Genomic DNA, 13,524 nt, shown 5'->3' on the forward strand with positions numbered 1-13,524 from the left:
GCTCTGATATGAGAGAGGAAGAGGACGTCATGCCAGAGGCGAGTCTGCTGTTCTGGGGTTGGGGGGAAGGCCATCAGGTAAGGTGATATGGCTGGTCTAGTGACGAGGGTTCTCTGAACCCTGACATTGAGTTCATGTGGGACAATCAAGGGCGTGTCTTCCTCTGAACCTGTGTAGTGTTCTGCATATCAGCTTCTTTGCCAGTAGAGACACTGAAAGCCCTCCCATGACTAAGTGTGTGCAGCCATCTGCCAGCAGTGGATACACTCAAAGTCCCCACAATGGCTGCCAACCTGGAGGAAAAATGAGTCTGTGTTATAAGGATAGATTTCTTTTCTAAATATGAAAGAGAAATTTCATTCTGATCCTGAGGCTTCTGAATTGGAATTTGGGAGCCGTAGGTCCCAAGTCTCAGCCTCCTCCTAGCACGCTGTGAGGCCCCGGACAAGTCAGACCACCTGGTACGGCCTCAGCTTGTTCACCAGTGAAACGAGGGAGTCTGCCAAATGGCTTTGTGGTCTTTCGGTATGAGTTTCCCTGATGCCAATCCTTCACTGTATTTATAGCCTCTCTAAGCTAAGTATCTTAGTTCCTTAACTTCAGAGATGTTACCTTTTCCCCTGTTACACATAAATTATTTAAGTAGTGAATTTGATTAAACTTTCAAATCTTTTCATTAAATTATTTTTTAAAAGTTGCATTATTTGCCTTGTATAGAATAATGATGCATATGCATTTTTAACAAATGTGAATAATCTTTTATCTGACCCTACTTTGGGAGCTCGTTGTTCTTACGTACTAACTGCATGCCAGAACCATGACCACATCTGTAAAAATAGGGTGTTCCTGTCGCCCAGTTGTCTGGTGGTGTTGACTTTGCTCAGAGGACTTTCACATTTGCAGCCTCAGCTGACCGACACAGAGATGCCGTTGCAATTCATTTAGCAGTAAGTGGGTCATCTCCTGCCACGCTGTGAATGAAATCAGAGTGTACTATGCGATGGGCTCTGCTGGCTTGCTTTTTTTTTCATTGAAAGTACATTCTGAGTCTGTATATTCTGTCAAGTTTATAAAATTGCTTTAGAAAAATGATCCAGGTGAAGCTGAGGTTTATCACCTGATGTTGGGTTCTCATTGAGTCTCTGGTCTCTCATCTTGTGCTCGCTGCTGGGAACTTCTGCGCAGTGGCTAGGAGATTTTATACTGTTGGGAAGTGAGGTTAGTTGGAAACCATTTGCTTTTCTAAAATGACAAGTTTCACATGAGGGGTTAAAACTCATCCATACCAAATGAAAACCTGAAATATGTCTCTGATATTTCCTTCCTTCCTTCCTTCCTTCCTTCCTTCCTTCCTTCCTTCCTTCCTTCCTTCCTTCCTTCCTTCCTTCCTTCCTTCCTTCCTTCCTTCCTTCCTTCCTTCCTTCCTTCCTTCCTTCCTTCCTTCCTTCCTTCCTTCCTTCCTTCCTTCCTTCCTTCCTTCCTTCCTTCCTTCCTTCCTTCCTTCCTTCCTTCCTTCCTTCCTTCCTTCCTTCCTTCCTTCCTTCCTTCCTTCCTTCCTTCCTTCCTTCCTTCCTTCCTTCCTTCCTTCCTTCCTTCCTTCCTTCCTTCCTTCCTTCCTTCCTTCCTTCCTTCCTTCCTTCCTTCCTTCCTTCCTTCCTTCCTTCCTTCCTTCCTTCCTTCCTTCCTTCCTTCCTTCCTTCCTTCCTTCCTTCCTTCCTTCCTTCCTTCCTTCCTTCCTTCCTTCCTTCCTTCCTTCCTTCCTTCCTTCCTTCCTTCCTTCCTTCCTTCCTTCCTTCCTTCCTTCCTTCCTTCCTTCCTTCCTTCCTTCCTTCCTTCCTTCCTTCCTTCCTTCCTTCCTTCCTTCCTTCCTTCCTTCCTTCCTTCCTTCCTTCCTTCCTTCCTTCCTTCCTTCCTTCCTTCCTTCCTTCCTTCCTTCCTTCCTTCCTTCCTTCCTTCCTTCCTTCCTTCCTTCCTTCCTTCCTTCCTTCCTTCCTTCCTTCCTTCCTTCCTTCCTTCCTTCCTTCCTTCCTTCCTTCCTTCCTTCCTTCCTTCCTTCCTTCCTTCCTTCCTTCCTTCCTTCCTTCCTTCCTTCCTTCCTTCCTTCCTTCCTTCCTTCCTTCCTTCCTTCCTTCCTTCCTTCCTTCCTTCCTTCCTTCCTTCCTTCCTTCCTTCCTTCCTTCCTTCCTTCCTTCCTTCCTTCCTTCCTTCCTTCCTTCCTTCCTTCCTTCCTTCCTTCCTTCCTTCCTTCCTTCCTTCCTTCCCTCCCTCCCTCCCTCCCTCCCTCCCTCCCTCCCTCCCTCCCTCCTCCTCCCCTCTGTCTCCCACTCCTTCCTCCCTCCCTTCCTCCCTCCCTCCCTCCCTCCCTCCCTCCCTCCCTCCCTCCCTTCCTTCCTTCCTTCCTTCCTTCCTTCTCCCTCCCTCCCCCCTCTGTCTCCCACTCCTTCCTTCCTTCCTCCCTCCCTCCCTCCCTCCCTCCCTCCCTCCCTCCCTCCCCCTCCTCTCTGTCTCCCACTCCTCTTTAGTTATTCAGCACTTAATGTATGTCATGCTCAGAACAATATAAGGAGAACATTCAAAGTGGAGAGACAGCTTGAGCAGAGGGCCCTAGTTGAGAGGGAGCATGTAATTCACATGGTTTGACGTAGGTTTGATCATGGAGTAGACGGCTGGGAGTGAACTGGGTTGCTGTGGCTGCCGATCAGGAGCAGCATGATGGGGAAGTGAGAGTAGGGCAAGAGAGGGCTGTGAGCGGTGAGGAGGCGGTTGCTGATGTCACTGGGGCTTAGTTCCAGAAGAAAGTCGAAGCTTTCTTGGGCCAATATTATTCTAGGTCTATCATAACAGTTTGTACTGGCATTGGAGTCAAGAGGTAATGGTCCGGACTAAAGATAATAGTCATCAACTCCGTAGTTTGTAGTGGGAAAAGAGGGAATAAGGATGTAAGACTCTCTTCTCCTGTTACAATTAGGTGCTTATTTCTTGCCTAGCAATGTGGAAAACTAGTAGATGAGTGTGTTTGGCAAGATTAGTCAACACACAGAAGGTTGCAGAAGAGTTGAAGAAACTCATTGTTCTGTGTTCTGAGAGTTCTAGCCCTGTTTTCTCTGGCCCCCAGATTGCAGAAACAAAGGATTCAGTTTGCTTTTGGATATTTATGGTGTCCCCAAGCTGTTTGATGAAACTATGGTTCACGTTTCCTGAGGCACTTGGTCAGACCCTCACAATGAAATAAAACGCATTGTGGATAAACCATGAGCAGGCACATGTCTGGTTTTGCTGCAGTTAGAACTGTGTGAGTTGGGGTCAGGCTTTATTTCTTGTGTTTGAATTCTCCCTCTCTGTCTACACCCTCTACCCTCCAGGACCCTCTTCCATAGTTGGACACACCATCTTCTCTTAGTGCCGATAATGAGGGTTCCAGTCATTGCATATTGTCTCAGCTCTGTCAAGAGGGATAAGGGAAAATACGTAGTATTAGTTGAAGTGGTGGAGTGTGCAGTAGGGCCAGACAGAAAAGGAGGTAAAGATAGAAACAGGCTCATAGACTGGGACAAAATTTGTCAAGTCAGGAATGTGAGGTGTTGATAGAACCAGATAATAGGTTTAGCCAATGTTTGGGACTGAAAGTGGTAGAACAGGAAATTGGTAGCAGAGGTCAAATATCTGAGGTGGACTGGCTCTGGTTCAAGGTGATGAGATCCAGGATGTAGCAGTAGGTGTGTGAATGGCTGAAAGGAAGAGAAAACAGGTCTGTGGGATGGGGTGTGGGGTGGAGATAGGAACACAGTAAGTGTCAGATATTTGGGGTATGTGGAGGAGAGGGAGATGCTAGTGCAAGAGTGGCCTACAGTGTAAAAAGTGAGGTCTTTACACCTGCAGGGAGTAGTTTGAATACTATTGGTTTTGCCTCATTGGGGGAGTTAAAATACACTTGCCTGGCCTGGGAGCCTAGTGGTGTCTGGGATTTGCATTAATGCAGTGGGGGTAACCTGGTTCAGTAAAAAGGTAGAGGCAGTGTAAGATTTTGAAGATGTCAGAGACTTTGTTTACCATGGAATAGATATTTCTAGAAAGTTTAGGAGTGGTGGGGAGTGGGTCAAGAGAGATGAAATGGGGGCATGAGAGGGTCAGTGACCGGAAGAACTTGACTCTGGGCAGTAGGCAACAGTGAGCTCGATGTGAGGCACGAGGGCTTCAAGTTTTCAAAAGGAACTCTGGTGTAAAGTATTTTGTTTGTTTTGATGCTGACAGATTGTTGGTGAGAAGCCTCAAGCAGCAAATAGTTCTAATAAAATCGTGGTGGGAGACGCTAACATTTAGTTTTCTGTTACCAGGTACCGCTGAGTACTCCATGTGGATTATTTTGTCTTATCTTTAGAACCACTCGAGGAGGTAGAAATTATTATGTGATCATTTAAGTTTTAAAAATGAGAAGAATGGATTTTAGAGAGATTATGTGAGTGGCTCTGGGTCATAATCCTGTTAACTGTTGGAACTGGAAGTTGAACGCAAGCAGCATGAACTGAAACCTCCTCAGGTCTCTCTCTGTCTGGCCTCTAGGACTTGGAGGGAGGAGCCTTGAATACTTCCTGTCTGACCTGACCTGTCATAGATGAAGGATTCAGGCTGTTTTGCTGAATTTTGAATGTGTTATGGATGACAACTGCAAACTTAGAATTTTTGGCATTGAATTTATTTTTCTTTTTAGTTTTGGCTGCATGGTATCATGAAAAGTTTGATATTCTCAGATAGTAGCTAACAGTAACTGTGTATTTAAAAAAATACCTGAGTGTCCATGAGGGGGTAATAGTTGATTGGAAATAGCAAGAGACTCTGAAAATGGTTAATGTGTTAAAAATTTGATCTATAACATATTTGAATATACATTTTTAAATCGTAGTTTTTAAAATAGTGTATGCATGGGTAACAGTCTGAAATTGTATGTGTGAGGAATGACCTGAAATTCATGTATTGGAAGCACTGAATACGAATATATTATTTCCTCTTGGTTGATGAGACCATTTTCAGACCTCTAAGCTCCTCTTCCTTTAATATCCTGCCTTGGGTGAAATGCTGTGTAGCAGTAAAACCTATCACACTTACCATGTAGTTGAAATTTACTGACTTCCCCTGTTAATAGATAATGACTTTTGTGACTGGACTGACTGGCATGGATTTTTCTTGACTCGGCAGAAAATAGTCCTGCCTCTCCCAGCTCTCTCCCTTTTCGTTATACGGTTACAAATACCACCCCTGTAACACCTGCCTTTGTTTAGCAATTCCCAGAAGCAGTTGATTTTATCATCTGTAAAACTGAGAGGGACCTTTACCTAGTTGTGAAATTTTACCTAGAGTTTCAACTCTTTAATTTACAGCGTTTCCTAGGTTAGTTTCTCTGAACCTTTGTTTCATAGATTTTGAGTCGTTGGAGGCAGCACATTTTAAAACTTTTTCACTTCTAGCAACAGGAAGAGAATTAGGAGAGTTGTAAAGCAGAGCTTTTGCTTCGCCTTTTGTCAGAAAGCGTGATAATAACCACAGCAATAAAATAGCTGACGAAGGGAGCCTGTGCTTAACTGCATGCCAGCCACTACACTGTGCTCACATTGTGGAAATCCCACAATACCGCCTAATAGCTGTTATCATCATCATTTTACACGTGACGGAATGGTCTTATGTGGTGGAGATGAGGTTTAGACTCCCAGATGTGCCAGAGGCCCTCCAGCAAAAGTTTAGCCCAGAATATCAGCTGGAAGTTGGGCGACAGAATACTGGTGATTTTTCTGTTCTTTTTTACCCCACATTACAAAAAAAAAAGAAAGAAAATCCTTCGTATGTACACTGTATAACGTGTTCATGCACACAGTTCTTTTTACACGCTGTGACGATGAGCATGGATTCCTGGGGAAGATGGTTATATTGAGATACTTTCCTCCACTGTCAAATCCTGGCCGTTTGTCAAGGAGCACGTCTCAGACTATGGCTGAGAGTGGGCTCCCAGGGCATGGTGGCCTCTGCCTGAGTGCAGGAGAAAGGGTGCTGTGGTCCCTGCCGTCATCTGCAGGTGGTATTTCGGGGGTTACCAGGCCCACGGGCTTTGTGGCAGCCTTCCCAATCCCGTTCCCTGGGGTGCCTGTGCCTCTGGCTCTTGTGGCAGCTGCCAGGAATAAAGGGCTTCCTGTTTAAGCCTGGCATTACCACATGTAAAAGGCTATCTTTGGCCGGTTTAAAAAATTTTTATTTTCTACTTTCAGTTATTTGACTCTGCCTGATTTAACCTCTGTCTTCTGTGTTGTATTAGCAGTCTCTTCTTAAGACTTTAGACTGAAAAGAATCTTAAACATTATCTGCTTATACCTCCTACCTCCTCATTTTATAGATGAGGGAGTGAGTGACTCACCGACTTGAAATGCACTGTTCAAAGCTATGGGCCTAGTGGCCAGCACTAGAGGCCAATCTCATGACTTTAGTGATTTTTTTTTTCCTGTTATAAAATGACTCGTGCCTTCCGATGTCTGGCTTCCAATTTTTATTTGCTCATCCTGATCCTGGCTTGCCTCCCGTCTTCTTGATTCCTTGGCTCTGGGTCAGGCACTGATTGAGGGAACAGTTGTTTGTTGGTATTAATCCCAGTTTTTGAATTACTGTGTGACTCCTGGTAAAGTTACTTTGTGCCTTAACATCATTATCAGCAGATTAATTAAGAAGGACCCTTAACAAAGAAGTTCTTGAGAAAATGTAAACCATGTGAATTGGTGGCCTGTTTTATTATTGTTTAATGAAAGAGACTTTTAGAAGATTTAATGAAAACAAAGTATGTGGAAAAAAATCAGATGATAAAGGTTTCATGTTAAGTAATCTGAACACGGGCTCCTGAGAAAATGAAAGAGACTTTAGGCCAGATTGTTAGTTAATTGGGGAAGGTATTATTTTCCTTCTTTGTTCTTATACAGAATACCTATTGGATCAAATTCTGCTCCACAGGTGGTAATGTAGATTAATTTGTAGGTTTCATTTGAAATTGGAAAAGGATTTTCTTATTTTAACAGATCTGATTAGAAAAGAGGAATGTAGAATTTTCAATGTTGTGATGTTTTGGTATAATAAAAAAAATTAGACGCTTGGGTTAAATCTGACCTTTCAATCTATTAACCTTTCTGAAATTTGGTTTCCTTCTGCATCAAATGGGGAAACTTTACTTAGCTTGCAGGTGAGAGTTAAGAGGATTAATTAACATAGCGCTTCACACATAGTAGGTTCTTAATCTGAGTGAGTTTCCTTCCTAATAGTTTAATGCTTTCCGTTATGTTTAGATATCTGATATCCACATTACTGGAGAATCAGAGGATATGTCTGCAAAAGAGAGATTGCTGCTGTGGACACAGCAGGCAGTAGACGGTTATGCTGGAATACGGTGTGAAAATTTCACTACCTGCTGGAGAGATGGAAAACTATTTAATGCCATCATTCATAAATACAGGTATGAAATTTGTGGGCTTTTTTTTTCTTAGACAAATACAAGAAGTGTTTCTTTCATTGCCAAATTTTTGAACAACCTTTTATTATTATAGAAGCTGTACTTGTGCATGACAGGAAGTTAGAAAATATAGTCAAGTAAAAGTAAACACATCACATTCCTACCCTCCAGAGACCATCACTGTAAGCTTGGTGCACACATGCAAGTACACATCGTTATAATGTGTGTTCAGATTTTGCCAGTGACTTAGCAGATAGTGTGCTGTGATATGCAGAATCTGTACAGGTAGATGACCAGGAGTGTGTACATAGAGAACTGATAAGTAGTGAGGTAAGACTGTAGTTCAGACTTAGAGCTCACGAGTTTCCAAATCATAGTCTCCTATGATGGGTTTAACAATGGCCAGTTTGGGGGTGAATTTCCTGGTGAAAATAACAACTAAATCCAACTTAACACTTCCATAGCACATACCAAGTGCCAGGCACTATCCTGAGCAGTTCATGTATAGTAATTCATTTAATCCTCACCACATCCCTAAGGGTCTTTTGTCATATATTGTCATCCCCAGTTGACAGACAGAAACTGGGACCCAGGGTAAATACATGCTCACAGTCTCACAAACAGCAGGTGGCAGATTTGGGATTCTAAGCCAGGCCCTCTGGCTCTTGGGTCTATGCTCTTAGTGCCTTATAAGATGGCAAATTCCCAGAAAATATTTATTGAAAACAGTATCTTTCTTGACCTCAGTTATTTTTCTTAGTTTTGCAAAGAGTATATCATGTTGTTGAAGAGCTGAATATCTTCTGAGTAAGCTCATTAAACTGACAAACTTATTTGGTTACAATAAAAATAATAATTATACAGAGTAGTTAACATCCTGATAACTTTCTACATGTGAGGCATTCTGTTAAGCACTCTCCATGTGTTACCTCATTCAGCTCTCCCTCCTGTCCCGTAATACAGGAACCACTATTCCACCTTCACAGATGAGGGACGTCGGGTTCGTCAAGGTCACACTGCTAATGAATTAATTACAGAGCTGAGATTCTCACTCTGATCTGTTTGACTCCAAAGCCCATTCTCCCCCTCCCTGTCTCCTTTCCCTTTCTTCCTTTTCTTTCCTTTCCTAGTTCTCTCCCCTGCTTCTCTCTCCGTTTTTTATTTTGGAAATGTCAACACCAAAAAACTGTGATGAATGCCTACACTCCAGAGTCCCCTTTAAACACTGTAAGAGCCTGGTCTAGTTGCTGAATTAAAAAGAAAAACCAGGATCAGCTTGCCTACACTTGTCCAGAAAAAAAAAGTACCAGATCTTCTTGAGTAACATTGCCAAGAGGGCTTAGTGGTTACAGACTTTGTGATTATTACACTGCACTTCACATGTGACTTAAAACACAAGGTCCTCAGAAGGCTTTGTAGCTGAACACAGTCTGTACCTGGGATAATAAGATCTTTTTGGCCTTCGAATAAAGAATTTGGATTGTTGTATCTAAAGCATTTATGGCATGATGTGTCTTTGAGGGAGCACTCTGCCCTCTTTGAAGTTATTGGGAGGCCAAGTATTCTAAAATAACTGACTTTTAAAAGCAATGGTCTCCTGGCATTGTCTCTTCATACTTATTGTAAGGCTTATAAGTACAAACTGGTATATACATGGTATGCGTTTTTCTCCTAAGTATTTAAATAAGTCATCATAAATGTCAAAAAATTCTAAAATTTCCTAGAGAAGTTTAATGTTATGGATAGAACTTACATTGCTTTAGAAGAGAATTTGGACTTTGTGAATCTTACTTGTTTGAACTTTGATTTTGGCAGAGTAGTCATTTTAGAAAATTGTTCAGCTTTAACTTTGAACTTCCATTTCCTTGTTTGCTTTGCTTTCCTTTGTTAGAATTCATGGTAAAAATACTGAGTATCAGGTTTGAGTCCTTAGAAGATTTCTTTGTTGCTGAAGTTTTGTTAAGTTATCCTATGTCTTATAAAATGTTACTGTGGTTTCTTCCACTAGAAGAAAGCTTTTATCTATAGAATTGTCTTTTTAGTTAGTCCTTGGGTCTTTCTTTTTTACTTAAAAAAACAATTGAGTACTTTTCTTCTAGCATGTGTCAGAATTAAAGTAGATGGGGTTAAACAGCACATGGTTTTCCCTGTTGAATGCTTTGATTTACTGTAAAGACAAAACAAGTTATATAAACAATAGAAAAATCACAAGAAGCAGATTTTTGGATATTGGACAGTAATAATCGTATTTAGAGAGTAGAGCCTTTATTTAATGGTTGTTCTTACTTGATAATCCTATAAATTTTGAGATGTATTTGGATTTGCCCTGGAAATGTACCCACTTCATTGGGTTTTTCAGACATTGTTTACATAACAATTTTTATTACTTATGTGAATTTTATTTGACTTCAGTAATAAAAATTATCTGAGGTGCACATGGCTTTGGTTTCTACTTAAATACCAAGACCAACCATATGGAATATTTGCAAGTATTCCATATGGAAGGACCTCAAGAGAGAATGAGAGCTTAGCAGGAAAGAACCTTGAGATGAGTGGTTGGAGGGAGAGATGTGGTGCCCTTACACAGGAAGTTTGCATGTCCTGGATAAGATGTGAAAGATTCCTCTGGAGATCAGAAGGAAAGTAGATAATATTTGTCAATTAAAGGTCAACCAGTATTATTTGTAATGGGTGCCTTAGTAGGGTTGTTATGAACATGTCTTACAAGGATTTAAAAGTACTGATCTGAAATGGGTGCAGAATAATAGCATCCTTCAGATTTTGTATTAATGTAAAATACTTTCAGAAGTTATTAATCAAGTCCATTAATTTGGACTCTTTAGCATATCTTTTTTTATTAAAGTATCATTGACATACAGTCTTATGATGGTTTCACATAAACAACACTGGTTTCAACATTCACCCCCTTCTACTGTGGTCTCTAGGATATTTTTATTAGTGTTCCCAGAGAGACTATGAGTTGTGAAAGTAAATAGAATATTTGTTTTCCCCACTGAGCAGTACTTAACTAACAATTCAGTTATCCTCAAATGTTCTGTGGAAAACTTAATTTTTAATACTTTCTGTTTCTTGAGAGTAAGTGAAATACAAATGAAGAAGAATTTATATAAGACTTATTTATAGTTGCTATGAATTTGATCTATGAGGTTGAAAAGGAAGTAACTGTCACATAGTAGGTACCCAAGGAATATGTGCAGACTGTTGACCATCTTACCAGTTTCTGTCCTAGGTGTTCGGTAGGCCTACATATGGTAGCCCTTAAAATAACTGCAATCCTGTGAAATAGATGATACTATTTCTATTTTTATCCATTGAATACATTATAAAATTATTAAATTATTTAAGAAACTAGGGCTCAAAGGAAACTAATACACTTGACCAAAATGCTTTTAAATAATGGAAACTACTGCTGTGCATCCTCAGGGCCTCATAGGCTTCTGTGTAACTACCTGTATGCTCTCCTGCAGGCAAACTAGATACCAAAATTGGAACCGTTGACCGGAACAGTGGTGATAGTGCAGCCTTGAAGACTAAGGCAGTTCAACAAGGATAGATTAAAATTCTTGATGAATTTAAGAAATGACTAAATGAATAGTACACATATTACTACCAACTAAGACCTTTTTACCTTTTTACCTTGTAAGAAATCAAGGGACCACATTAATGACTTAATTTAGAATTAGCCATCTATGAAAATAGCATCAGCAAAAGCTGTAATATAGTGAAGAAAGTTGGAGATAATTGGAGAACATGAAAACACTTGCATAAGTAAGAACAAAATCACAAATGAACTGTTCCATAGTTTTAGTATGTCACAGTACACTAAAGAGGACGAAGAGCCTAGAATATGGAATGAGTAATAAGAATGATCAAGTAATATGATTTAGTGGAAAAGATTACAAGGGATAGATAGCCTTATAGGATCTGTTTAAATAGGTCAATGATAAATACACCATGTTTTTCTATTCTAACTCCTAGCATTATCTGTGTGTTATGTTCAGTTTTCAGTGGAAATGGTTCAAATAATAAAAATGCCATATATCCTTACTTTTTCTGCTTGTTTGTACAATTTAAATTTTCTTTAAAGCCTATTAGAATCTTTTCACTGAAAACCACAACTGGTAAGAGATTTTCATTAAATAAGCCTCACTCTTGCCCCTAACCTTAATTTTCATTCACAAGAATAACAAGGAAGACTGGATTTGATAGATTTAGATCAAAAGGATGTCACAAAAGCTTTTGATGAGTAAGTAGCTTAAAAGAAAGAGAAGTAGGATTAGCTGAGAACCAGTAGCCAAGGGATTCTAGGAATACCCCCTAAATTCTAGTAGATTAGTAAGTCATCGAAAGTTAAGATAGATATAGAAGATTCAAATTCCTGTTGGTAACTCAAGTTCTTCAGAGGTAGGAGTTACCAGCAGAAGGTTGAACTGGTAGTTCTGTGCTCTATTTAAGGCTCATAATAAAATTGATTTTTTTTTTCTTTCTGGGAGAAATAAAGCTATAACTTCCAGCTTGAAGTTCAACCCCTGACTTGTCTTATTTTATCAGTCTTTCCAAGTACGTATCTGCCCTAGAACATTGATGTGCCAAGTTCCAAAAGAGTGCCCAGCATCGCGCAGTGCGCAAACATGTCTGCTGAGCAGGCATGAACATGAATGTGTTCCCACAGGCCAGGAAGAACACTGCAAAATGTGCATTAATGCCAGGAGAACCTAAGATGGTGATCTGAGAAGATACTAAGTATGTCAAGATTAAAATGCTAGGGGGGGTGTGTTTTAAAGAGAGTTTATTTCAGTTTAACAGTTTCTGCTTGTCCTATTTTTGTTTTTAATTTTTCCCATTCATTTGTTTAAATCTCCTTTAAGGCCCCTGGTATTCTTTTCATGAACATGTTTTAAGTATATTACTCAAGTAAGATACCACATTTTTGAAATTGGTTATATTCAGGAGTATGCCATTTAAATATTTTCTAATTAGACAGCCAGGAATTTTGCATTTGTCTGAAGTGTGTAGTTGGGTAGCAATTAATTTTGTTCATTGTTTTGCATTTGAAATTAATGGGACTGTCGTATTTCATTATATTAATTGTTTAAAGATGCTGTAATTGGGAGGTTAGGCTGTAAGGCTGCGGTCAGAGTCATCTTGGTTAATAGTCTGACCTGGGGGCCCATGATTCAGCAACAGGCTTGCATTTAGTCACACCTTATAAGCTAAACTGGATTGGACTGGTTTAATACTGGGAGGAGGCTGTTTAGGGTTTGAAATGTTCCCATAGGAAGTTGGATTCATGTTGATAGGTGATTCTTTTTCCTCAGACCCTGTTCTGCCCTTAGGCTGCAGAACCAAGAAGCGTGAGGGTGTGTATGCATGTGCCACGTACACACAGGTATGGGCTCTGTTTTGTGTGGCCGCAGGGGAGGCATAGACACAGAACCCTGAGAGTTACTAAGTTTTTAAAAAGTAGCTAGTATTTCAGTTTGTGAGGCAAAAAGTCAAATTTCCCATTTACTTTACCAGATAAACTCAGAACAGTTGAGCTCTGAGATCATAAATGGGTGACTTCTAACTAGTATCATATTCTGAACTCCTTATTTTTAAATCTTTATTTTAAAACCACATGCATTGCTTGTAATGCCTGTGCATCCAAGTCAGGTGTATGAGTTAGTGTCAACACCCAGTGACTGTTTTTAGTATATCTGTATATTTTTACATGCAGTTTTAGGGATATGATTTGGCATATAAGTATTTAGAGGAAAGGTTTGCTTTTATTACCTTCTTTCTATGTTCTTGGCCCTCTTGCCCAAACTGATTTACAGAAATCTCTGTAATACTAACCCTTTCATTATCGTATGTGACAGATACTTATATATAGATATGAAGTAAGCTTCGCCCAAATTCTCTTACTTCCATTTTTGAGTCAGAAAACTGAAAAGGTGACACAACCATAACAGGAAGATGGATTCCCTGGCTGTCCTCACCACAAAAGCCTGGTAAATTTTGTGGCAGTTTCTACAGTAGGCACT

General features: G+C 40.3%; 1 protein-coding gene across 1 annotated transcript in view; it reads left to right on the plus strand.

Moving 5' to 3' along the window:
* LOC118927736 (dystonin) overlaps positions 1-13,524 on the plus strand; it is a 415,594-nt gene that overhangs the window by 225,292 nt on the left and 176,778 nt on the right. Inside the window, 1 exon segment of the mRNA XM_057493688.1 lies at positions 7,314-7,480. Within this exon segment, the coding sequence (XP_057349671.1) occupies positions 7,314-7,480 (167 nt within the window).

Source organism: Manis pentadactyla, chromosome 16 (genome assembly GCF_030020395.1).
Source record: "Manis pentadactyla isolate mManPen7 chromosome 16, mManPen7.hap1, whole genome shotgun sequence".
Classification (NCBI taxonomy): domain Eukaryota; kingdom Metazoa; phylum Chordata; class Mammalia; order Pholidota; family Manidae; genus Manis; species Manis pentadactyla.